At 49.9% G+C, this 27,194-nt stretch overlaps 1 protein-coding gene across 18 annotated transcripts in view; it reads right to left on the bottom strand.

Annotated features, from left to right (window-relative positions):
• The window catches only part of LOC100523747 (phospholipid-transporting ATPase IB), a 516,337-nt gene that overhangs the window by 422,342 nt on the left and 66,801 nt on the right, over positions 1 to 27,194 (bottom strand). For 6 of the 18 annotated variants that reach the window (XM_021065485.2, XM_021065478.2, XM_084981254.1 and 3 more), the window contains exon 2: positions 18,135 to 18,279. In XM_021065485.2, the coding sequence (XP_020921144.1) occupies positions 18,135 to 18,235 (101 nt within the window). In that variant the 5' untranslated portion in view covers positions 18,236 to 18,279. Of the gene's footprint in view, positions 1 to 18,134; positions 18,280 to 18,551; positions 18,759 to 18,886; positions 18,965 to 22,863; positions 23,034 to 27,194 lie in introns of those variants that run through there. The other 12 variants (XR_014818973.1, XR_014818971.1, XM_084981249.1 and 9 more) reach the window with 5 other exon arrangements.

Below are 27,194 nucleotides of genomic sequence, written 5' to 3'. Positions count from 1 at the left end.
CCCAAACAGGAACAAACAGAAAGCAAAGGCTGTGCTATAACATCAAAAGCAAGTCCAAGGCCAAAATAACAACTATGCATGAGGCCAAAACACCGCTTAGAACCATGTCACCACCAGCGTGATAAATTCTGTCAATGATACAGTATGAAACACGTCAAACAAAAATCACAAGCAAACTGACCGAAAAGTCTGTGACCTGAGACTAATGCTATTATCAAACTAACTTGATAGCTAAGAACATGGTTTTGAAGAATGTGGTTTAAAAATCCGAACACAGGAACTCGGGGGCCCACAGGGGGGATTCCCTCCCAAGCACAGAGGGAGCCCAGCCCATCCCTCACTCCCCGTCCCAGGGACCAGCATAACAGGGAATCCACCCCCACCTGCAACATCTGCCAGCCGACAAGAACACCAGGATCCCAAGCGCCTAACAGCAGGCAAGGGGTCACAGCAATGGCTGGTCAACAGGTCACCTGAAGCTGCTCCCCCAGAGCCAGACCCTGGGTTCAGCATCGCATCATTACACGATTTCACAGCTGGAACAGACCTTGCAAGGTCTAGTTCGAGCCCCTCATTTTACACACAAAGAAAGCAAGGCCTGGAAGGATGCGTGCTATGGCCAGACACACCTGCCCAGGTGCAGGAGGTACTGCCCTCAGTCAAGGCTTGAGGGGTGTCTCATCGAGTGAGCCTCACACCTGAAAAACACTGAGGTGGGTTCTTTGGGGAAGGGGGTTGATTTTTCCTTTTATGGCCACCCCGTGGCATACGGAGTTCGCGGGCCAGGGATCATAACGGAGCCACAGTTGTGACTTAAGTCCCAGCTATGACCTATGCCACAGCCATGACAATGCTGGATGGATCTGTTAACCCACAGTGCCGAGCCAAGGATCGAATCCACGTCCCGGGGCTGCAGAGACACCACCAATCCCATTGTGCCGCGGCAGGAATTCCAAAAACTGGGTTTTAGTCGTCCCCTCTAGGTGTGCAAAATGACCTTCAGTCACAATCATGAAATTGAAACACAAAACCTGACCAGAAAGCAGCAACCACTGTCTTTATTAAGTTTTCTCTAATCATGCCAATATATAAACAATCACAGCATGAGAAAAAGCACAATTATCCGTTCCATCATTTTTCTGTCTACACAGCAATCTGAACTTTGTCCATTTGGCTAGAGGCTGCCACCGTGCTTGGGTCAGTAACTGTCAGGGAATTCAGAAGTGAAATTTGACCTCTTAGACTACTGACCATAAAAACAAAAATAAACCAATGGGACCTACTCAAACTTCAAAGTTTCTGCACAGCAAAGGAAACCCTAAACAAAACGAAAAGACAACCCACAGAATGGGAGAAAATCTTTGCGAGTGAATTAACTGACAAGGGATTCATCTCCAAAATTTACAAACACCTTCTGCAGCTTCATACCAAAAAAACAACCCCATCAAAAAATGGGCATTAGATCTAAACAGACAGTTCTCCAAAGAAGACATACAGATGGCCGAGAAACACATGAAAAGATGTTCAACATCACTCAGATTAGAGAGATGCAAATCAAAACCACGATGAGGTACCACCTCACACCAGCCAGAATGGCCATCATCCAAAAGTCTACAAATAGGAGTTCCCATTATGGCGCGGTGGTTCAACCCCTGGCCTTGCTCAGTGGGTTAAGGATCTGGCATTGCTGTGAGCTGTGGTGTAGGTTGCAGACGCAGCTCGGATCCTGCGTTGCTGTGGCTCTAGTGTATGCCAGCAGCTACAGCTCCAATTAGACCCCTAGCCTGGGAATCTCCATATGCCGCGGGAGCGGCGCTAGAAAAGGCAAAAAGACCAAAAAAAAAAAAAAAGTCTACAAACAATAAGTGCTGGAGATGGTGTGGAGAAAAAGGAACCCTGTTACTCTGTTGGCGGGATTATAAATTGGTGCAACCACTGTGGAAAACAGTATGGAGATTCCTCAGAAAACTAAACATAGAACTACCATTTGATCCAGCAATCTCACTTCTGGGCACTTATCCAGAGAAAACCACAACTCACAAAGACACATGTACTCCAATGTGCATTGCAGCACTATTTGCATTAGCCAAGACATGGAAACAACTGAAATGTCCATCGACAGAGGAATAGATCCAGAAGATGTGGTACATATACACAATGGAATATTACTCAGCCATCAAAAGGAATGAAATACCAGCATTTTTAGCTGGATGGACCTAGAAGTTATCATGCTAAGTGAAGTCAGCCATACAATGAGACAGCAACATTCAGTGCTTTCACTGACATGTGGAATCTGAAAAAAAGGACAGACTGAACTTCTTTGCAGAACAGATGCTGACTCACAGACATTGAAAAACTTATGGTCTCCAGAGGAGACAGTTTGGGGGGTGGGGGGATGTGCCTGGGCTGTGGGATGGAAATCCTGTGAAATCAGATTGTTATGATCATTACACAACTACAGATGTGATCAATTCATTTGAGTAATAAAAAAAAAGAAGTGAAATTTGACAAAACCATAACATCTGCAAAAAAAAAAAACACAATTTGGACAACTACTAAATAGTTAATAAAAATAAAAATAAAATACTAAATAGTTAATAGAAAATAAAACTCTTAGGTTTTATTTTCCCAATTTGCTCTCCAATTTTATTTTATTTTTTCATTACATAAATGATTTTTTTCCATTATAGTTGGTCTCCAATTTTAAAACAACGAATAATTATGAGAACGTTTTCATTTTAAGATTTTTATTAAATCTAGTCTTAGTATACTGGGGGCCAGGGGGTTACCTGAGAATGCTTCTAATCAATTCCCACATTGAATAGAATACTTATTTAAGAGCAATAAAAATGTGCTAGTTTGAAGCATATACTATCTGTATCTATATATAGAGAGAGATAGATATAAAATCTCTAAAACTAAATAATCACTGCTGCAATTGTTGAGAACTTAGGCCAACTGAAAACTTTTTCAGGGAGGAGTATGTTTACTGCCAACACTGCTGACCACTGCTGGTGCACAAGGACAATACATAGCCAATGGGCTTTTCATTGTTTTTATTGTTTTACACCTCTGGCAGATGCCTCCGTGGTCCTCCATGGACTGTGGGGCTCGAGGAGAGTTATGTACCTTTTTCTTGTGAGTTTCCTCATCTGTGAGGTGGGGACTCCAGCACCACCTCCCCCACACCCAGCCTCTCCTTGGACGTGGGAAGGTGCCATGGGAATGAAAGCCACAAACAGCACGACTCACCAGGGAAGGACATACCAGAAGCGACTCTGAGTCCCCCCCTTCTGGAACTTCTAAGAGCCGGGGGTGGGGGACAGAAAGCAGACTGAAACTAGCTTATCCAGGCCTGGATAGCATGGGTGCTCTCAAAGTCAACACATGCACCCAAACCACCCAAAAAGCTAAAGCAGAGTTCGGGAAAGGAGAGTCCCAAGATGATAGGAGCTCGACTGCAATGCCTTGCTTTCCCACTGGGTCCCCAAGGGGGACAGTGACTTCGGTGTACTAGCGACTAAAAATAAATCTGTCGGATGAACGAATCTTACACTTCAACTGAAACAAACAACTAAGGATGCCAGCTATCACATTAAATGCCAAAGGCACCTGCCTCTGAGGGCAGATATCAATCTTCTAAATCTGAAAAAAACTGACGTTAAAAGCATTTACTCAGTGGCCCCCTTTTCAAGAGTGTTTTATATATAGAAGCACAACATCAAAACCACGCAAGACATCAATTTTTAAGGCTTAAGTAACTGCTTGGGGGGAGGGAGTGTTTGACTTTGTTCAATAAGCAATTAAGCAGGAAGGGAAATCTCAGAATAACATCTGAAGCCAATTCCGATTTTCTGCTTAGTTCTGACCCTCACCTGCAGAGCAAAGTCAATCAGCAAAGACTTTCTGTGACCCACTGGCCCGGGACTGTGCTGGGTGCTGGCAAGCAGGCTACGGAAAGTGACAGTTTGCCATCAAGGATGGTAGGGCACAGATGCCATGTCAGGCATCAAATAGATGCAACAGGACAGGCTAAGTCCCCAGCAGGAAAGTCCTGCAGCCTGCAGGGCTGGGAGGGGGCTGGTCCTGCCCAGAAGATGGGTAGGGGATGGAAGATTAAAGATATGCTTCTTAAGAGATGTGAGACCCGAACCTTAAAAGACCTTGAAAGACTTTAGCACCAAAGGCTGTAGCAGGAAGAAGCCACATCCCAGGGGAAAAGCATTGATTAGAGCCCCAGGAGCAACTGCAGCCACGCAGCAATGGGACAGGAAGCAGGGACAAAATGACCACAGCCTCGCACCTCTTACTGAGGACAAGACATGAACAGTGACAGTCCCTGGACAGAGAATCCCAGCGCCCTACATGTTCTTCCTGGATGACAAGGGACCAGAAGAGAACCAGTGAGGGAGCTGGGCGGGGGTGGGGTGGTCCCAGGAGCCGTGGAGAAATGAGAGGCTGAACCAGGGCAGCAGACACCACCTGCGTGCCAAGGCAGGGCTGATTCAAGCCCAAGCCCCATCCCACCACACTTCCTCTCAGCCCTGTGACTCTCCATCCTGGCCCTCGAACACTGCGACTGTCCCAGGACCATCCGGGGAAGACGATGATGCTGCAGAAACAGGGAGGGAGAGGGTCACGGGAACTGCCTTTGTGCTTTTACAGCTATTGCGTAAGTGGTCTGGCTGTGATGCACAGTAGACCTAAGACAAAGCACAGAAACATCCAAGGATGGAAACCCCAGGAGATAAAAGGACAGCCTGACAGAGACCTCAAAGTCCCTGCAGCGGTGGAGCCAGTGGGGCAGTGAGACCATTACTTGAGGTGTCTGCTGGAGGCAGGAGCAGAGAGAAGGGGGGGGGGTCGGTGGGGGTGTTGGGGAGGGAACGGGGAGGGGGAGTTGTTGGATGGACGGGAAGTCTCCGTGGGGGAAGATGAAGAGCGTTCTGGGAATTGTCTGCAGGACAATGTGAGTGACCCAAGCCAGCTGAACCGTGCACTTGAAAGTGAAAACGATGCATTTTATGTTCTACGTATTGCACGCAACGCCAGAGAAAAAAAGGAAAGGAAAGCAGCCTTCGTGATGTGTCGAGGAGGATGGGACGGGCGCCAAGCCCAGGGCATCACGTTCCGGACGTGTGCCCGTTTGGCACGTCATTTAATGTCACAAGACGCCTTCAAGGAAGCGCGCTTCCCCGGATCAACCACGAAACGCAGCCCCAGACAAATTCCCGCGCAATCGTTCAGCTGGAAACTGGGGGAGCCAAGACCCCGAACCAGGTTTCTTTGCCCACTTTCCCTGACTGCCTTCCCTCCTTTGGCTCTTCAGGAAATAAATAAGATAAAATAAAGAAAAGCAGTTTACCCTGCTAGTTGTTTCTCACCGCTTTTCCAATCAATACGTAGTAATTGAAATGTCTCCATGATAACCTCAGGCAAACACTAAAATTAAATCTTATGCACCAAGTTCTGCAAAAAGAAAATGTTTGCGTTTGTTCCTTAAATTGCCTCAGCCTACTCGATTTCCACACTGCTGGTTAATCGCTAATGCAACTCGAAACCTGTTTGTTTTTTAAACTCAAGTATACGTACAAAGTTTAGGGGGAAATTATTGCCAAACATGTACACTAAAATGCAAACAACGGTAACATTAAAATTCACCAAGTGTGGAGTTCCTGTTGTGCTCAGCAGAAACAAATCTGACTAGGATCCAGGAGGACGCAGGTTGGATCCCTGGCCTTGCACAGTGGGTTAAGGATCTGGCGTTGCCGCGAGCTGTGGTGTAGGCCAGTGGCTGCAGCTCTGATTTGACCCCTGGCCTGGGAACCTCCATATGTCACAGGTGTGACCCTAAAAAGGAACAAAAAAACAAAACCATCGGCACTGATGCCATGTTGCAAAGATTTCACAAAAGTGCACGTGATAATTCATAGGCTACATAAACCCGGACAAGGGTTTTAAACACAATTCACTTTTTAGTCAGAAACTACCTGCACAGTCTTCCTAAGCAGAGACCACATCTTAGAAGTTAGGACATAGCTCTGGCACTTAGTCAGCTCTGTTCATTACATTATTAATGCTGTTAAATATTATTATTCCCTGGATGTGTGTGGACACAATTTTTTTTTTTTTTGGTCTTTTTGCCTTTTCTAGGGCCACACCCGAGGCATATGGAGGTTCCCAGGCTAGGGGCTGAATCACAGCTGTAGCAGCCAGCCTACACCAGAGCCACAGCAATGTGGGATCCGAGCCGCGTCTGCGACCTACACCACAGCTCACGGCAACACCGGATCGTTAACCCACTGAGCAAGGGCAGGGACCAAACCCCCAACCTCATGGTTCCTAGTTGGATTCGCTGACCACTGCGCCATGATGGGCACTCCTGGACACATTTTTATGCTGTTCTCATTTTTTAAATACCCGATATAGTTCACAAAGTAAACAGCACGTGAGTTTCTCAAAAAACCTAGACATTCTTATTGTTTTCACTCTGTCTAATCATAGTCACTCAAAATATCAAAACGCAGGAGGCCCTTAGCACAACAGTTGAAAAGACCATCTGACGGCTGTTTGATCTTCAGCTGCTTAGCAACGCGGTATCTGCTAAGTCCATTATCTGCAAGCTATTTATACAGAAAGCATCACGATTTAAAACCAAAGTCATGAGAGTTCCCATCGTGGCTCAGTGGTTAACGAGTACCATTGCCGTGAGCTGCGGTGTAGGTCGCAGAGGCGGCTCAGATCCATCATTGCTGTGGCTGTGGTGTAGGCCAGCGGCTACAGCTCCGATTAGACCCCTAGCCTGGGAACCTCCATATGCTGTGGAAGCGGCCCTAGAAAAAGAAAAAAAAAAAAAAAAGCCAAAGTCATGGGGGGATGTGCTTGGGTTATGGGATGGAAATCCTGTGAAATTGGATTGTTATGATCATTATACAACTACAGATGTGATAAATTCATTTGAGTAATAAAAGAAAAAAGAAAAAACAAAAACAAAAAACAAAAAAATATAATTAAAAAAAAAAAAACAAAAAAACAAAGTCAGCCAACTTTCTTATAAAGCAATCCACCAGTCCAAAATTCTTCAACATCATAGGTTGGTTTCTATTAAACACTCATTTTTTTTTACTTGATAGCAAACAGCAGCACTGTATTAAAAATAGCTCCTTGTCTGGTTAAGCACATGACATGTGAAAAAAAAAATTTGCAACACTGTATGATGCCAGCGAACCATCCAAAGAAAATACTATCAAATGGACTACAAAACTTGAAATATAGGGGCCTCAGAAATTTGGAGGTAGGAACATGACAAAATGGCCAGGAGCTGATTAGCAACAGCAAGCTTTCTCAACTTTTCCTCAAAGTTCCATACTGGCTTGTGGCTGGAGTTTGGTGGGACAGGTGTAAGGACACACACTACCTTCTCGAACCCTCAAAGGAGACAGATGTTCACTCGCCATTATAAAGCACTGGGTGCGAGTGCCAGATGTGCATGTGTGCACATCTGCCCAGAACGGAGGAAGAAGACTGCTGAAGACACTCGTGGGAATCTGTCCCCTGATGTCTGTCGGGCTTTGCCTCGGAGTTTCCTGGCTTCCTAACATGGACCGTGTTTGGCTTATAAGCTTGGCTGACCCAAGTCAAGACCCCCACGCAGAGAGTAACTCATACGGCCACACGCACTCCCTCCCGTCCTTAACATGAGTTCTCCGGCAGTATCCAAGCGCAGCACACAGTGAACACAGCTTTACTCAAATACGACTGGCGGTGAAGCCCTGTGACAACAGCACAGGGAACCGTGGGAGCCGTTGGTGTGGCTGTGGGCCCTCGATGTGGTGGTCATAGGAAATAATTCGGCTTCTCTGATACAGCCACACTGGAATGAGGAATGGACTCTTCATTTACCGAAGAAACATTAAAAATTAACGCGAGGCCGTTTTCCCAGAAACGGAATCCTGGGGACGCCGTCATGACACCACCCAGCACCCAGCCTCGCTCTGCTGGAGCGAGAGCACCGCTTCCAGGCGCTCAGAGCTCCGGGTAGGTTTCAGGGGCCAGACAACAACGCTTCCCCAAACCTCGCCCTCTGCGGGAACAGAAAGAAAGGAGTCATTCGCTGATGGGGTGATTAAAGGACTGTTCCTTTACAGAAGGGCACCTGCAACTCAGTTTTCAGATCATGTATTATTCACAGCGCCAAGCACCCTCGGGCAAGTCAAAGCAGAGGCCAAGAGGAGGAGAAGCTGATGGTCCAAAACCAGGGAGGAAGGAGGGAGACGATGGGGGAGACAGACACAGACTTCGGGTTCACAGGTGGCTAACAGTCTAGTTACTATCTGGACCAAGTTCAAGGTTCTTGCTATGCTGCGGGAAAGAGTCTGCAGGGGCCTTGGGCGGTAGGGGAGTCGCGCTGAATTGAAGGTGGATGTAGGCCCGGCTCTGTTCTCTCACCAGCACCCAAAGCAGGTGCCTGGCACACCTGGCACACCTTGGCCCTGCCTCACGCTCTCAGGGCGGCAAGTCTGCAGGTGGAAGCGGCAGGCTATAAAACGCAGACCAATGCCCTACACCCAAGTTCACCTTGGGGCCCTGGAGCCTGTGCGTTTCCTCCCAGGCACTCAGGGAGTGACAGCGTCAGTGTCCAGAGAGGTGCATTTATGATGAATTTCTCTAATTCCAACTAAACTGACCCTCCCCAAAAGAACAAGGACAAATACCACACGGTATCACTTACATGTGGACTCTAAAACAGGACACGGGTGGGAGTTCCCACTGCAGTGCAGCAGGTTATGCACCTGGTGTTGCCGCAGCTGTGGCGCAGGTGGCAGCGGCAGCTAGGATTTGATCCCGGGCCCTGGAACTTCCATGTGCTGCAGATGTGACAAAAATAAAAACAAGTAGCTCAAGAATCAGGCAATGAAGCAAAACGCAAATCGAAAGTGATAAACTAAGGCCAAGAGGATAAGCAGGAGAATTGACCCTTCTAGGAAATACAAGTTCTTCCAAACTACTTTTCTGGTAGTTAGTTCTGATTTTGATAAAATCAGCCAAAAAAAAACATTCAAAAATGAAAAAAATTACCAGCAGGGAGTTTCCATCATAGCTCAGCGGTTAATGAACCCGACTAGCATCCATGAGGACGTGGGTTCCATCCCTGGCCTCGTTCAGTGGGTTAAGGAGCCGGTGTTGCTGTGGCTGTGGTGTAGGCTGGTGGCTACAGCTCTGATTCAACCCCTAGCCTGGGAACCTCCATAAACTGCAGGTGAAGCCCTAAAAAGACAAAAAAGAAAAAGGAAAAAAACTACCAGCCATATGGATTTCCAACCCTAATTCTTAACCGAGAATCTTGGTAAATACGTACTGGTTCTTGATGTCATAACTAATGACTGTAACACATAAGTGTAGATAATTAAGCAGACGTATGACAGGTTCACAGTCAAGACTTTTACTGAAGGGACAAGGGATCAAGTTCGGGGACCACTGATGCGGATGCAGACCTTATGTGACAGAGCTGGGCCCCTCTCTGCTGTCATCCGGACGCAGGCAGGTCTGAGAGCCGGACCCAGCCACCACTCCTCGGGGGCCTGTGGGGTGCGAACACCGAAGATACAGAGAATCATCCCCTCCGAACCGCCCAACCGCCCGCAACAACACCCCACCTCCCCGATCCCTCCCGTAGAGCATCCAATGGAAAACAGGTAGGGTGGCCAAAAGCCTGCTGCCGAAGTTTGGAAGAGCTGGCTTTCATGTGGAGAAAAGCACAGATCAGCATTTACATGATAAAACCTAACCTCCTGCCTTTCAGGAAGCGTCTCTGCACAACATCCACCCTGCATCCCTACAATGGTGGAACGGCTCCCTTTGTCCTCTCTAAGCACTGTCCCTCCTGAAAGGGGCGCTGACGGGCATTTCCGAGGTGGCTTTTGCTGTCTGTTGAGTGACTCAGCCAGAAGCAGCAGAATGAACCCTCAGATGCTCCTTTGTGGATAATCGCACGAGAGCTCACATGACTGAACTCTGACCGCAGAACTTTCTGCAGCCCACGTTGCCACTTTTTCCGCATCAACACAAACCGATCGGATGACGGCAGGCCAGCAAACTCCGGTGCCGCTGTCTGAGGGGTCCAGCCTTCCCATGTGACCAGCACAATCAATACTGGAAGACACGGGTCCAGTCTCCCCTGATCGCCACCCCTTCAAAACACATCTGTCTGCAGCAAGGACCCAACGCTTTCCAAAGCTTCCTTTCCAAAGCTTCCGACAGAAAGGGAAGAGCATTTAGGTCTCATTCTCCCAGATACTCCTGGTTTTTTTTAACATATTTTTATTGTGAAATGAGTTTATACTTGCAGAAGAGCTGCAAACTTTGTACAGAGTCCGCCACATACCTTCACCCAGTTCCCCTGCAACAGGACCCTATGGCCACAGCACAATGATCAAAACCAGTTAAATGACACTGACACAATACTACCCAATCACAGAGTTCAAAGCTCACCGGGACTTCCTGCGATGGGACCCATTTCTGTTCCAAGATCTGATTTGGAACCATAGTGCACTCCACTGTCACACCGACCCTAGCCTCCAGTTCTGGTTCACTTTTAACGTGTGTTTTTCACAAAGCCTGATGCTCCCTTTTTTTTTTTTTTTTTTTTTTTTTCCATCTTTTGCCTTTTCTAGGGCTGCTCCCGCAGCATATGGAGGTTCCCAGGCCAGGGGTCTAATCAGAGCCATAGCCACCGGCTTACACCACAGCCACCGCATCGAGGGATCCGAGCCACGTCTGCAAACTACACCACAGGTTGCAGCAACACCGGATCCTTAACCCACTGAGCAATGCCAGGGATCGAACCCACAACCTCATGGTTCCTAGTCGGATTTGTTAACCACTGCGCCATGGCTGGAACTCCTGATGCTCCCTTCTTTTTATCCCTAAGAATTGGAAGGGCTCAAGTTCACAGCAGACAGGAAGAGCTACACAGAACCTGGGAAACAGCAGAGGGAAAGTAAGCTACCGGCTAGAACTCAAACCCAGTGCCTTTATACCTGTTTTAACGGTGTTGTTTTGCTTTGGGTTTGGGTTTTGGCTGCGGTGACCACGCTGGATCCCCAACCCACTGTGCCACAAGGGAACTCCTCCACCTGTTTTTATAAATGAGAACGGCAGGGACCTTTCTTTGGTCAGATTCAAAGCATGCACCACATCCACCCATACAAGGATCGACTTGATAAAGAAACCACCATCCCCACTGGTTCTCCTAGACATTTGCTGTTTCCTTAGAAACATCACATACAAAACCGGCTCGAGGCTGACACGCTTTTCTGTTTCTAAAAATACTACGTTTCAAGAAAGCCCAAGCATTTCACAGTTACCTGAAACACACAGTGCCGAAGGCCCCCAATTTGAATGCTTTTACCTGCGGGATGCCTCAAAAGCCTGGCCGAGCAGTGCACATCTGATAAAGGTTCTTCTCCAAGCATCTCTGAGGGCATTCATTGCTCCTGGCATTTACAGGAGGTTTCTCAATATGCTGTGACACCGTTCATGCTCAGGAAATACAGGATGGGAGCGCCTGGTGTGGAGATGAACCGAGTATATGCCTCTCCACTTAAAAAAAAAAAGAATGAGAAGTTCGTGGTGGCCTAGCTGCTTAAGGATCCGGCATTGTCACTGCTTTGGCTTGGGTTCAGTCCCGGGACCCAGGACTTGTGCGTGCAGTGGCATGGACCAAAAAGAAGAAAAAAAAAGAGTGAATGGTAGCTGTGTGAAGAGATTATATGCTCGTCAGCTTGGCTGTAGTGTTTCACTATGTGTATCAAACCGTCACATTTTATGTCTTTGTATGCACAATTTCTATTGAAAATACAGATAAATAAAAACAGCATAAACAGAAGAAAATCTTGAGGCTGTTTGAAAGCAGATAAAGGGAATGCTTTCAACATGATCAACGACCTTTTTTTTCGCCACACCTATGGTATATGGAAATTCCCAGGCCAGGGATTGAACCCACGCCACAGCGGCAACCCCAGCTGCTGCAGAAACACCACCAGATCCTTAACCTGCTGCACCACAGTGGGAACTCCACAATCTACTGCTCTTGCTAAGGGTTTTTATACACCTTACCTTCGCCGGACGTGATAAAGCTCATTGTCCCACGTGAGAAATGGACATCTTAGTTTGTTTGGGGTCTTTTTGGCTGCGCCTGCAGTCTGCAGAAATTCCCGGGCCAGGGATCAAACCTCCACCACAGCAGCAACCCTAGCGACAGCAGTGACAATGCCAGATCCTCAACTGCTAGGCCAGCGGGAACTCCCTAAACCTTGGTTTTTAAAACAATGATCTGTACGCAAAAGGAAGTCAGGGTTGGTACCAGGATCTGGGTAATGTTTCCTTGTCCAACCGCAAGCACCTCAAGCGAGAGGACCAGACCCCACCCGAATTCTGTGGCTATGGACGTGTGGATAGAGCCCCTCGGCCTGGCAGCCCTGCACAATATCGGGTCCAGGACCAGGCAGACAGGCATCCTTCACGGCTCTTCATACACAAGCTGCTTCTGCGGATGGCTGTGTCGTCTTCACATCCTCAGACATCAGGATCCCAGCGAAATGTTACCAAACTCTGATGCCGTAAGACCCCCCATCCAGGGCTCAACTCCCCGTCCTACGAAGGCCAAGTTCTATTTTAAACCTCTTCTGGCAAAACCAACAAAATATTCCTACAAATTTTAAAACAATTTTAAGACAGGCCCCCCGGAAGAAATGCAGGGGCTTCACAAAGCTGGCGGTTACTGCTTTAGTGAAGATTTTTGCTATCCTGCCAGCGCCCACCTGAAATGAATGATGCATTCAAAACGGAGTATCTGTCAACAGTGTGAACTTGTCTGGAAGACTTCAAGGTTGGAGGAAACCGCTTGAGAGCCCTGCCACTCACCCTCTGAAATAGCAGGCTGATACTCAAAAAGACTACACAGGCCTGGTCCTGATTACATCAATATTGCCCATTCCTTCCATTAGTCAATCATTTCAAAATAATTTCTCGAAAAAGATTTGTGTGTCTTTTTGGGGCTGCACCCACGGCATATGGAGGTTCCCAGGTTTGGGGGCAAATGGCAGCTGTAGCTGCTGGCCTACACCAGGGCCACAGCAATGCCAGATGTGACCTGCACCTGTGACCTCCACCACAGCTCACGGCACCTCCGGATCCTTAACCCACTGAGCGAGGCCAGGGATCGAACCCACATCTTCATGGATACTGGCTGGGTTCTTAATCCGCTGAGCCACAAAGGGAAAAGATTTTTCTAACTTGAAAACGTTTTTAAAATTCAGATACACAAAATTAAATATTCACCATCAGTTTCCTCCTAGTAAGCAAGCCTTCTATAAGCATTTAATATTTAACGTAAAATGTTTAAAGGGAAATAATATTCATATGACATGTTCGGAATAGGAAAAATCTACAGAGATAGAGAGAAGCTTAGTGGTTGCTTTGGGCTAGAGGAGGAAGGGGTGGGGAGGTGACGGCTCAAGGGTACAGAGTTCCTTCTGGAAGTGATAAAATACTCTAGAATTATGATCGATGTACAACTCTGAATATATTAAAAGCCACTGAATTGTGTACTTCAGAGGGGCATATTATATGGTATGTGCATTTTATCTCCATACTGCTTTTTGGTTTTTGGCGTGGGGGGGGGGGGTTGTCTTTTTTTTTTTTTTTTTTTTTTTGTCTTTTTGCCATTTCTAGGGCCGCTCCCACAGCATATGGAGGTTCCCAGGCTAGGGGTCCAATCGGAGCTGTAGCCGCCAGCCTAAGCCAGAGCCACAGCAACTCGAGATCCGAGCCGCGTCTGTGACCTACACCCCAGCTCACGGCAACTCCGGATCATTAACCCACTGAGCGAGGCCAGGACTGAACCCGCAACCTCATGGTTCCTGGTCGGATTCGTTCACCACTGCGCCACGACGGGACCGCCTCCATAACGCTGTTTTAAAGGAGATGGGATGGTCCGTTTCAGAAAAGAGAATCCCCTCCGGTGGACGGAGACGCAGTGCTCCACGGGCACAGGTACGAGGCACTTGGCAGCAGCTCCTCTTTCCTAGGGGACGGAAGACGATGACTGTTTTCGCAGCGAAGGTCCCAGAAGCTCGGTGCCTCGCGGAAAAGACCACGTCCTCCTGCTCCGTAATTTACGGTCATCCAAAGGCACCGGCTTCGGAAATGCAAAGCGTCGAGCTGCACGGCTTCAGATCAAACACGGGCGTTATTTTCAGTGTCGAGAACAAGGTTTAGAGAGACAGCCGCTTACACCGTCCAGGCCCTCCCAGAATTTCGCGCGACTGGAGTCACCGTGTCTGGCGTGCCCCGGGAGGTGCCAAGGCTCCAGGCCACCCTGGCAGTGGTCTCTGCACTCCTCCAAGCCAGAGCGGGCTGGGGTGGGGCATGTGAGTGAGCACGGTGCCTTTGGGGTGCGGGGAGGGCCGGGGTTACAGGGGCAACCAAGCCCAGCCGACAGCCCACCCCCACATCAGCACCAGGCGCGACTGTCCCACCTGCTCCCTTCTCAAAAGCCTCCAGGCAGAAGCAGAGCATCTGGGATACACACCGCAGCCCCAGCCTCCCAGAAAATGCATTCATATTTTCCCAAGAAAAACAAAATGAAGAAAAAGAAATCGGCTCCCTTCTAGGAAAATATCCCTCCGAGCAGCTCTATCAACTTTGAGCAAACATTCATGACCAAGGTAAAAAGATACCCACTCCTACTGGACAGCACAGGCAGCTAGAGCCAGTCTCTCGGGCTAGAACACGCTGGAAGGTACTGTGAGATAAGGGAACGCCTATCTATGTGTGCCTGTGACTGGGTCTCTATGCCGCACAGCAGAAAGGGACACAACAGTGTAAACCATCTACACTGCAATAAATTTGTTCTTTAAAAATCACCATTTTTATACAACTTGGTTTCCGTGACTGTAAAGCACTAAAACAACGGTGCTCAACATTGTGGAAAATCCTTAAACACTAATAGCAAGAGGCTTTAAACCCAATCCTTCAACGAACGACCAGTCACCTTACCATTAACTCCCAATACACAGGCGAGACACCGCACCAATTTTTTTTTCTTTTTTTGGCCACCCCCGAGGCACATGGAGTCCCAGGCCAGGGATCAGATCTAGGCTGCAGCTGTGGCAATGCTGGATCTTTAATGCACCGTGCCAGGCCAGGGAGCGAACCTGCGTCTAAGTGCTCCCAAGACGCCACCGATCCCGCTGCGCCACGGCAGGAACTCCCAAAGGCCCTTTTATGGAACAGCAGGCATCACATTTTCATTTCTTGGACCCTCTTCAGTGTGTCTGACACCTGTGCTCATGGTATAAACCACGAGCTCAGAAACAGTATGATCGTTAAGATTTCACACTTTTAACAGATTCAGTCATACGGTCATACAAGGCTTTAAATAGAGTAGTTTGCGTCTACCCACTTTTTTCCGAGCCAACCCACAGACACTTCCACTAACTCTTCCCCTACCCCGGGAAAGCACTAATGAAGCTGTGCAACAACCGGCAGCCACGGGAAATCGCTTCGATCATAAAAATAAGTCTTGGAGCTCCTGCTGTGGTGCAACGGGATCGAGAGCATCTGGGGAGCCTGGGCCGAGGGTCTGATCCCCAGCCGGGCACAGCGGGTTAAGGCTCTGGAGCTGCCGCAGCTGCGGCTCGATCCGATCCCTGGCCTGAGAACTCCACCTGCCGCAGGGCAGCCAAAATAAATACGTCTCAAAAGTCAGAGAGTCGACTACAGGTTGTGAAGAACAGGTTGTGAAGCCACATTAACGAGGCTTTTACAAGTTTTCACCTTCCATGGAAACCAGGGAATTTTGACAAAAAACACAGACCCCTACGTTAGTCTCCCAGCTTTAAGTAGGCACAAACGGACGCTGAAATTACAGAAATAGGAAGTGGAGTTCCCGTCATGGTGCAGAGGAAACAAATCTGACTAGCATCCGTGAGGACACAGGTTCAATCCCTGGCCTCACTCGGTGGGTTAAGGATCCTGCACTGCTGTGGCTGCGGTGAAGGCCGGCGGTGACAGCTCCACTTGGACTCCTAGCCTGAGAACCTCCATATGCCATGGATACGGCCCTAAAAAGATTTAAAAAAAAAAAAAAAAAAAAAAAGAACTAAGCAAAAATACTACTTTCAAAATATCTTAAAGTTTAAAAAGAAAAGTAACTCTTCCTTTCCATAGCCTCATACGGTATCGCATACTTTTTAAAAACAATCTTTTTAAAACTAAGTCAATAGAAACACGTGAGACAGTGTGAGGAAAGGGACTGAGCTGCTCAGTGCAGGACTCCAGGCGGTTTAAGGGAATTTCACAGAGCTGTGTACCAACACCCCAAAATGAAACCCCACACACGCTGCAGTTGCCCCCATTCCCCAACCTCCTCCCCAGACCTAGGAACCACTAATCTATCTTATGTCTCAATAGATTTGCCTCTTCTGGATATTTCATATAAATGCAACTATATGTGAGGCCCGCTACGGGCTTCTTCTTCTGAGCGTAATGTTTTCAATTAACTCACGTTGTAAGAGTTCACTCCTTTTTGTGGCCAAATAATATTCCACTGTATGGGGGCATCACACTCTCTTTATCCCTTTGTCATGTGACAGAACCTGGGATTGTTGCCACTTTGGGCTATTGTGATAAAGCTGCTATGAACATTTGTACCAGCTTTTGTGTGCACATGCGGCTTCATGTCTCTTGGGCATATATACCTTGGCACAGAATTGCTGGGTCACGTGTAACTTCACATTTAACCTTTTAAGAGACTGCAGACTGCTTTCCCAAGTAGCCGCACTGTTTCCCATTCCCACCAGTGATGTATGAGGCCCCCATGTTGCGATGTCCTCACCAGCACGTGTTACTGTCTTTTTGAGAAGAACTACCTTAGTGTGTGAAGCGCTAACTCCTGTGCGTGAGGCCCCGTATCTTAAACCAAGCCCACCCATCCTTGAACGTGGCCTTGGCCATTCTTCTAAGCTGCACTGTTAAGTCTAAAAGAGGTCCCAACGGTTATTCTTAAAACCCGAGACAAAGCCAAGATCATCGATCATTCTCCTAAAAAAGGAAGGGTCACCTTTGCAGAGTACACGCGCCACTGCTGGATCCCAAATCTCGCCAAGCCACAATAATGTCCAAGAGCCAGGCCTTTCTAAACAAAGATGTCAGACTACAGAGCCTGTACAAGTGCTAAGGCTGCAGGGGACGCTTGGCATATAACAAAGCTCTTCTGGAACTTTCTGGAAGGAGCCCAGGGCTGGAATTCAGCTTTGTCAATAATCTGTGTGTAACCTGGCCCATCATTTACCCTCTCTCCACCTGAGCTTGGGGTTCTGAGCCACTCACAGGGCTACCAATTCCCCCCACGCCCCAGAGAAAGTTGTCCAAGTCTGGAAGTTAAATGAAATTTACAAACAGGCTAACTCCTGTGCCTCAAAGATTGAACTTTGCAGGGCAGAAAGAACTGGAGGTGGTTCATGTTCCAGCTCTGCCATTTAGTAGCTAAGTGGCCGCTGGTACTTTTAACATCTTTCTGTGTCAGTTACCTCATCTGAAGGTAAGACTGCCTTCTTCAAGAGGTCATTGGCTTTATAAAACTCACATAGCTTAATAAGCACCCATACAGAAGCTGGCAAAAAGCAGACGCTTAAATGTTAGTGTGTGTCTGTCTGTCTTCCCACTAACTCTGGGCAAAGTTTCCTAGCAAATAAAGCCCTCATAACCAACGTCCCGGGCACGGAGAGCTGAGTGCTTCTATTAGAAAGCACTTCCTCTTACACTAAGACAGACTGCTCAGGAGAGCTCTCCAAGGCTTAAAACAGGACTGGGGAATTCGTCGGAGGGTGCGCAGGGATGGAGAGAGAAGAGACAAAAGACTGAAAACATCCCTGGACTCAGAGACAGCCTGAGCACAGAACCAACGCAAAGGGAGACAAAACGCCAAGACTGCAAACGCCAGTGTAGACAGCCAGGGTTGAGGGGGCGGGGCGGGGAAGGGGCTGGAGGAAAAACCAACCGGAGGAAGCCGAGTCCCATCCCAGCCGTGAATTAACTGCTTCCTGCCTCTCTTGGTCGCCGTCTCCTACCTGATCTGGTTGTCTCGGAATTTGTTGAGATGCGGTTGGTTGAGGTAAATGGTGCGGGTTGGTGCATCCAGCTGGTCTCCCACAGACGTGGCCCGGGACATCTCATCATCTGCCTTCTTATAGCCGGAAGAAGGGCGAACAGGTCCTGCAGAGAAGAGGGGCAGGCAGAAAGCAAAACACAAAGAAGTCACACCAGGCAGTGGCAGCGCGGCAGCAGCAGCAGCACTGGCGGGCGGGACCAGCTGGAAAGGATGCTGTGGGCGACGCAGCGCCTCTGGACCTCAGCGGCCCCTGGGGACGCGCGCAGCGTGCCCGGCCCCGCCCCGCCCCGCCCCGCCCGCGCTGGTACCCGGCGCAGCGAAGCCTCTGGGGGGTGGGAGCCTCCGCCCCGCCCCGCCCCGCCCCCACCCAGCTCGCCTGGCCTCGGCGCGGACCTCAGGCCCGGTGGGGATGGTCAGGGGCGCCCTGCCGAAGGCAGGACACCACATGGCCCGCGGGGATGCAGGGAGCAGAGGCCGGAGCCTCCCCTACCCCGGGCAAGCTCGCCTTCCAGGCCCAGGGGCTGCGTTCTGGAGCTCGGCTTTCTCCGCTCCTTTGTGCTTAGAAGCCGAGATGACAGCAAAGGGGTGTGCCTTGCATTCGCTGCAGCTAGCACACCTCCGGGCTCCAAGATGAGGCGCCCAAACCTCAGCGCTGGGGGCTGGATTCCCCATTATCTTAAGCAGAGCAGCTGTTTTTCTCCCCAGATGCACCTGGCAACCAGAGCCGTGCCCATCGCAGCTCACGGATGCTCGCGAGCCTCCAGCCTGTGTTCTCATTACTGCTTCTGTGGTTAAGATCCAAGCAGGTCTATCTCCTTAAGATGTGATTTCAGCCCTAGGGCCGAGCCTCTCTTGGGCTAAAGCTCCCCCTTAACCTTCTATTGAGAAGTGCTTGACCAGGGAAACGAGGACATACGTGTTCCTGAAACCACTGCCCACACCTCCAACGACAAGGCAGGACCCCTCACTGGTCAGGACGACCCCCTCCCCAAAACTGACCTTCAGGAAGGGGCGCCTGAAGTCCAGACTCATGGAAAAAATAAGCTAACGGAGCCTTCTTCCCCTTTCCCCGCAGGCATCTGCCTAATTCCTGCAGCACTTTGCACCTATAAAGCAGGTGTGGTCTATTACTTAGGAAATGGACACCTTATTTCAGTCAACAGCGACTTCAGAACTGCAAAGAACATACACCAACACAGAGCAAGTTTTGACTCTGTGTGTGTGTCATTTTTTACAAATGGTTAGAATCTTCTCATAACCTCCACCTAAGGGGACAACCCCAGCGGAAAGTCTGCTGCTGAGCGCCGAGGCGCTATCATGAGACCCGCTCACTGCCACATCCCTCCTCACCGCCAGTGGAAGGGCTCAAACAGGACCCCATCCTCCCCTCCAGCGTCCCCCCATCACCCTGCCCCCGCCGGTCCCTCGGCTGTGCCTCCGCTCATCCACAAGGGGCAGCAGAGAGCAGCAGGGACTTCAAGACTGAGCTCAGCAGGACTTCAGAGGGGTCTGGTTTCAAAGCATTTGCTGATTTAAGGCAGACGGAAGATTTCTGAAACCAGCCTATGTGAAAGGGCCGTTTGCTCTCTGCCCACTCATCCCACTTTGTCCTCCTCCACATCCTTTACCATCATTAGCTGACATTAAATATGTATGGTCTGTCTTCCCAAGGCCAAGAGCAGAAGCTTTAGGACAGCAGAGATGTTTTCTTCAGTGCAGTGACCTCAGCGCCCAGAACGGTGCCTGGTACATTACGGCCACTCGTATCTGCTGGCTGAATACGTCATTTTTACTTAGGTCTTGTAAAGGGTGGCTTTGAATTCTCCAAGCGGAGATGCAGAGGTTTGCACCGAGGGCTCGGACCGCGGGCAGCAACGTTCACTTCCAGGTGGAGTTCACTCACTGGCTCTCAGCTCTGTGCCTCGTCATCCTCGAGGGAGCTCTCAAAATTAACTCGTTCCTGGACCAGACGTTCACAGATTCTGACCCTCTTGTCCTGTTTGCTTGTTTTGCTTTTTAGAGGCACCCACAGCATATGGAGGTTCCCAGGCTCGGGGTTGAATTGAAGCTGCGGCTGCCAGCCTGCGCCAGAGCCACAGCCACACAGGATCCGAGCCACATCTGCAACCTACACCACAGCTCACGGCAACACCAGACCCCAACCCACTGAGCGAGGCCAGGGATCCAACCTGCATCCTCATGGATACTAGCTGGGTTCTTAACCCACTGAGCCACAATGGGAACTCCCTGACCCTTTTGTTTTCAAAGCTTAAGTGAGACGAACGGGCAGCCACAGCTGAGACTCCCCAGTGAGAAGGTGTCAAAAACATAAAACAAAAGCTCTGGCTTCTTGCTCTCAAAACACTGGCCAGTATAACCACAGTAACCAGTGCACCGCAGCATTGGTGACCAAGCGACTGAAAGTGGGCTTGAAGGTGCTCATGGGGTCAGAGGCCAGCAACCTTTTTGTTCTGGGTCAGGTTTACGGCAGGAAGGGACATTGTGGGTAAAGGCAAGAAACACTCGGGTCAAGGCCACTAGACAAAATGCACAGGGGGCCAAGTGAAAACAAGGAACACCAGCCCTGGGGGTCCAAACTGGAACTGAAGAGAAAGGAAGCTCACAGAAAAAGATAGTCTGCGGCCAGACTGTGGATGATTGAAATGCTATAGGGGAAGACGAGCCACAGAAGGTTTCTTTTTTTTTTTTTTTTTTTTTTTTTTTTTTGTCTTTTTTTGCTATTTCTTTGGGCCGCTCCCGCAGCATATGGAGGTTCCCAGGCTAGGGGTCGAATCGGAGCTGTAGCCACCGGCCTATGCCAGAACCACGGCAACGCAGGATCCGAGTCGCGTCTGTAACCTACACCACAGCTCACGGCAACGCCGGATCGTCAACCCACTGAGCAAGGGCAGGGACCGAACCCGCAACCTCATGGTTCCTAGTCGGGTTCGTTAACCACTGCGCCACGACGGGAACTCCCAGAAGGTTTCTAAGCAGGAGAGACGTGCACCTGGCAGTGACTTACAAGCTCGAGCAGGAAGAGGGGAGGTTTGGAGATAAGGAGCGAAGAAACTACCCCCCCCCCCATCTGGAAGCAAGATGATAAAAGCATAATTAAAAATGGGGGCAGGGGGAGTTCCCGTTGTGGCGCAGTGGTTAACAAATCCGACTAGGAACCATGAGGATGCAGGTTCGATCCCTGGCCTTGCTCAGTGGGTTAAGGATGCAGCATTGCCGTGAGCTGTGGTGTAGGTCACAGACGTGGCTGGGATCTGGCATTGCTGTGGCTCTGGTGCAGGCCGGCGGCTACAGCTCTGATTGGACCGCCAGCCTGGGAACCTCCACATACCATGGGTGCAGCCCTAAAAAAGCCAAAAAAAAAAAAAATGGGGAAGGATGGACCCGAGAAACATCTCAACAGAAAAGTCTGCCTGACTTCTTTTGGACACGATGTGTGGCTCAGAAAAAAGCAGCCACACTGGACGACGGGAATTTGAAAGGGAGAAGACCAGGACCCCCCAGAAAGCATCACTGATGGAAGCAAGCATGGAGACAATAGTTTTCTAAACAAGAATCGAAATGTTGTATAATAAATATTGGGGTGAACCACTGTGAACAAAATTAGCGATCAGAGAATCAAGCGAAATTTTTCCCAAGTATCCATCGCCCACCGGGCCAGCTCGTCTTTCCTTAATCACAGGGCAGATCTGGACCAGTGTCTTAAGTGGAGGCCCTCACCCCACCCCAAAGCCTCAAATGCCTTTCTTCTGCTGCAGCGGCCGCCTCTAGACCCAATCCTGCTTTGGAAGAAAACGGTGATACTTTCAAAGGAACACGGTGTGTCTTGGATGCTCTGCCTTAAGCCACGTCCCAGCCTCCTTGGAGCGAAGCCGGGTACGACAACGGCGCCACACGCAGACTCGTGAGATGAACCCTGACTTAATGCGCTTTGAAAATATCACCCCACCCCATCACAACGTATGCTTACAACTCCTGCCCCTTACACGAGGCTTCCGGAAACATCTACTCGAAGACACTAAAGTGAAAGGACAGAACCGATGCAGGAGCAGGAAAACGGACAAGCACATCAAATGCAGCCCAGACGGCTGCCAGCCACGGCCACGGCCACGGGACGGGGGCTTTGTCTGGGTCACAGCCCTACACACCCCTTCCCCCACCCCGGGCATCCTGAGTAACGCCCAGCACACAGGAGGCGGCCCGTAAGCATGAGTCGCATGGACACACAAGGGCTAGTGCAGTGAGGAGGCCCAGCCAGCCCGAGCCAAGGGCTTCGCCCTGGTCTGGTAACCTCCCCTCCAACCCCTTCCCGGACAGGGAGCCCCACCAGGCAGGTGAGGACCGTGCAGTCCCCTTCATCCCTCCTCCTGGGGAGGGTTACGTGGCCCCACTTAGGGCCACTAAGGGTTCCAGGAGACCGTGACAGGGGAGCCGGGACGAGGATTCATTTTTCTGTTCATCCCTCTGTGTCATGTTGATTGAGAGACAGCTGAGGAAGACAGGCGGCTGGAAGGGCCATTTGCCCGCCCTGTCACCTTCAAAGCAGGTTTCCTGTCTCACAGAGGAAATGCTTGGAAGAGAAATCCACGGTCTTCCTGAGTCAGAAACCTACTAAAGCGACAAGCCCTTCGGCAGCCCCTCTGCAACCTGCTCGGATGAAGGCATCAGACCTCAGATGCTGTCGTCAAGATTCTGGCTGGTCTCAGGCCTGGCTTCCTGGGGGGAACTCTGGCCCCTTGGAATTTCTGTCGGTCATGGGGGGCCCTCCTGGCCACACCTGAGCGGATGCCAATGAGGTGCCTCGGAGTGGGCCCTGGATAGTTTTAGAAGAGGAGCGGACCTGCCAGGAAGAAAACCTGTGATTAGAGGGTTGGGGTTTGAGCCAGGTGCCAGCGGCCTGACCTCGCGACTAGGAGCGGGGGCGGGGAGCCACAAGGACTGAGACTCAAAATCGACCGTGAAACTGCAGCTGTGGTAACACCCTGAGCTCAAGGATGCAGAGGAAGGCAGGCCTTTCACAGGAAGGCAGAGCAGGTGTCCGCAAACACAGGTCGCCCTGGCAGGCAGGCACGCTGCTTAGGTAGAAAGTTCCAGAGTCCAATCACGTGGCCAAGGACTCACATCGGTGACGTCCAACACTGACAAAACCACGACACCAAAGCTCAGAGGACACGTCCTGAGGACACGGAGCTTCCCACGAAGACCCTCCCCAAACTCACGCTGTCTCTCCACCGTTCCCGATTTGAACCTATTCTGATAAACCTGTAATCCAGGGGACAGCACGCTTTCCCTGAGGGCTCTGGGTGATTCTCATTAGTGCAATAGAGGGGGGAAAGGGAACCCTGAATTTGCAGCCAGTTGCCAAAATGCAGGGGGCCTGGGAACCCTGGACCTCGCAGCCAGTGTCTACACTGGGGACAGATTTACAGAGACTTGTGTCCTTAATCCACAGAGTTTGGCCAACACTGGGCAGTCCCTACCAGAATTGCTCTGCAGACGGGACCCGGGAACTCCAGGATGACAGAGTCGAGAGGAAAACCTTATTAACAGTCACAGATGTCTTATTAGGTCAAATCAAAGATGAGGTTAGAAGCCAGATGTGATGATGCAGCAACCCATTCCTAGCCATATATGCAGACACAAGTATCATTCAAAAGGATACACGCACCCCTACATTCAGGGCAGCGCTGTTCACAATAGGCAGGATACAGAAGCAACCTAAATGTCCATCGACAGAGGAATGGATAAAGACGATGGGGTACATACATGCAATGGAATATTACATGGCCATAAAAAAGGATGACAGAACGCCATTTCACAGCAACATGAAAACAACCAGAGATTCTCATACTAAGTGAAGTCGGAAAGAGAAGAACATACCACATGATATCACTTACATGTGGAATCTAAAATATGGCACAAATGAACCTATCTACAAAACAGAAACAGACTCACAGACACAGAGAACTGCCTTGTGGTTGCCTGGAGGGCGGGGAAGGAGTGCGAGCGATGGACGGAGCTTTAGGATGAGCAGATCTAAGCTTTTATGTATCAAGTGGATAAACAACAAGGTCCTAGGGAGCAAAAGTCAATATCCTGTAATAAACCATAATGGAAAAAGAGAAAAAAAGCATGAAGCCAGATCTGCAGAAACTTGAACCCAATTCCCCTTCCCCCCCGGAACCAGCCGCCCCAATGCGCTCAGGCCCCGAGGCTTGGTTTCTTCCTCCACAAAACCGAAATCGATTACACAGATCAAGCGTTGGCACACTGGTTCTGCAAAGGGTCAGGCAGGAGGAAATATTTTAGGCTCTGGACCACACATGGCCTCAGTCCTTTTTTTGTTTTTCCAAACACAAAAGCCTTTATGATGTAAGAACCCTTCCAGCTGCGGCCCCCAACCCCACCCCGCCCCCAACCCCGAGGCCGTATTTTGCTGACTTGTCATCTAAACCAAGGCCTTTCTCAGCGAAGCTGATGAAAGTGCCAACTCCCACGTCAAGGCAAAAGGAGGCTACATTTCTTCTGCAGCAACAGGACATGACCGTCTTCAGGTCTGGGAAGCGTCAAGTTTAGGTGAAGGAAGCTACACTGACTTTTCCAGTGGATGTTGGAAAACAAAAGACAGGAAGAACTCCAGGCGATATGGGTGAAGGCTTCCTGAGCATCCTGCCAAACGGGCTGGGGAGAATCGCAGGTGTGGTATTTAAGCGGAGAATAAATGAGTGCCTCCCTGCTAAAGAACTGTTTGATTTATATGCAGAGGACACAGCATTCCTGGCAAACAGAGGCGTTCGAGCTTTCCTTCTATGAATTAAAAGCTGGTCATGTTGGAGTTCCTGCGGTGGCTCAGCAGGTTAAGAACCCAACAAGTATTCATGAGGATGCGGGTTCGATCCCTGGCCTTGCTCAGTGGGTGAAGGATCCTGTGTGGCTGTGGTGTAGGCCGGCAGCTACAGCTCCGATTAGACCCCTAGCTTGGGAACCTCCATATGCTGCGGGTGTGGCCCTCAAAAGACAAAAATAAGTAAATAAATATTAATGAATTAAGGTTGCTGCTGCTGTTTTCCTAATTTTTCATGCACTTGGAAAGTGTGTAAAGGTGCTTTCTTTGCCTCCAGGAAAACAGTGCAATTAGCACAGATTTGCGGCCAGAGGTATGCACGTGCGTGTGCACACACACACACTGCCCTTCCCCAAGAGTCTCAAGTTCAACTCTGCTCTCCCCCAGGTTTTACAAAGATGTTTCTCAGTCCTTCAGAACACAGACCCAGAGCGATCCATCGGCCCAGGAAGCGTTATGTTTCTTGTCAAATAAACACAATGGAAACGCCGGACAAATGCAAACTGTGCTTCTTCTCACCGTGGCAGACACACTCTGGAGGCCTCCGCTAGACCCCACTTTGCACAAACCACATCTCTCCCCACCCAGCATCTGAGATCCATTTCCACCCACGAATTGGCAAGAAATACCCACCCCGGGCAACAGGCACCGACAGGCCAGGATCTCTCATCACTGCACATGGTTACCAGCTTGTCTTTCCCCACGAAAAAAGACAGGCCACCGGCCATGCGCTGTGTGTGATTTCAAATATTTGGGGGCTAACTCATCCAAAGCCACAGGCCACCTTCTAGACGGAAGGCATGCCGCCAGGTCAGGGCGAGGGAAAAGGTACCAAGTTTAAGGCAGAAACTCCCACTTCAGTTGAGGCCACAGAAACAGGAGAGAACAAAAAAAGCCAGGACTTCAGAGGACAGAGGTGATGGCCAGTCCACACAGGCCAACAGCCAGGGCAATTTTGTTGGGACAGAGTTTGAACTCTGCCTCTGAGAACAGCTACGATTCGGTTGTGCAGAGCAGGCACAAAGCCTTCCAGGAACAGCACCGCACGAGCAGACACAAGCCAGTGACGCTCTGTTCACAACCTTGCCAGCTCCAGCCCGGGCACGAAAGTCAAACCCCTAACTGCCTGGAGCCTGGCGTCCAGGAAGTACAGCCATACGCACTGGACTCTGGTCCTTGACAACCATCTCATTCTTGAGATATGTTAACATTTACCATGGAAATGAAATGAAGACACACGTGCTTCTAAGGGCTGGCCTGGCGGAGGCTTAAAATAGAAGCCCAGTGCATGTGCAGCAGCCACCCCCCCTCTCTCTCGTTGGGATGGCCATTCTCCATCCCTCGGGGTGAGATGGGAGGCAGATGGGCCCCGGGGCTGAGCTGTTAGGCTGAGTAAATGGGCCTTGCTTCTCTGTGACACGGCAAGGAGAAAGTTCATGGCAGGAGCTGAGCTCCGCTGGAGTCAAAAGATAAGAGGACCACAGCAGTTACTCTTGGGGTCAAGGACACCTCCCCACTTACACATGCGCACGAAGACTCCCAGGAGTCGAACGCCAGGGTTCCCCAGGCCATAACAAGTCCTGTGGGCCGAGCCACGACCCTCTGCTCTGGACGCTGCCTTGGCCTAAAGATGCGCACGCCTATCAGGGAGGGCGCGGTGTCCATTCAGGTGGGAGAACGAAAACCAAGACAGCTGGCCAAAGGAGAACCAACATCGGCAGAACTGTCCTATCTAAGTGATTTAAATCACCTCTCCGGCCAGGCCTCATTCAGGAAGACGCCTGCACTCTTTTGGGTGCGTGTTTACCGTCCCGCTTCTGCCTTAAAGAAAGCAAGGACTTCTCTGGGTGTGCCCGCACACTGCGCCGTGCTTCTAGCAATACACCGTGCACCTGATTTTATCACCTTTGCCTGCTTGAAACGTTCTTGCTTTCAACAGTGGGCAAGAGTCAGGGCCATTCTGCTTTTAGCCTCTAATTGCTCGCGGGGCGAGGATTCCCGGTTTTCACTCAGGCTGCCCAGGTTCCATTCCTGAGCGGAAAATTAAGATCTTGCTTCAAGCCATCACTCACTGCTCCCTCTCTCTCTCTCTCTCTGAAATCACGAGGACCTCGAAGCTGGGCTCAAATTAGGGACACAGACTTTGAAATCCTATCA

Source organism: Sus scrofa, chromosome 11, assembly GCF_054392235.1.
Source record: "Sus scrofa isolate SSC_HxYL_T2T_F1_AM1 chromosome 11, Sscrofa_HxYL_maternal_Yorkshire_Landrace_v2.0, whole genome shotgun sequence".
NCBI classification, from domain to species: Eukaryota; Metazoa; Chordata; class Mammalia; order Artiodactyla; family Suidae; genus Sus; species Sus scrofa.
The sequence above is the reverse complement of the archived record's forward strand: the minus strand, read 5'-3'. Positions and strand labels throughout refer to the sequence as shown.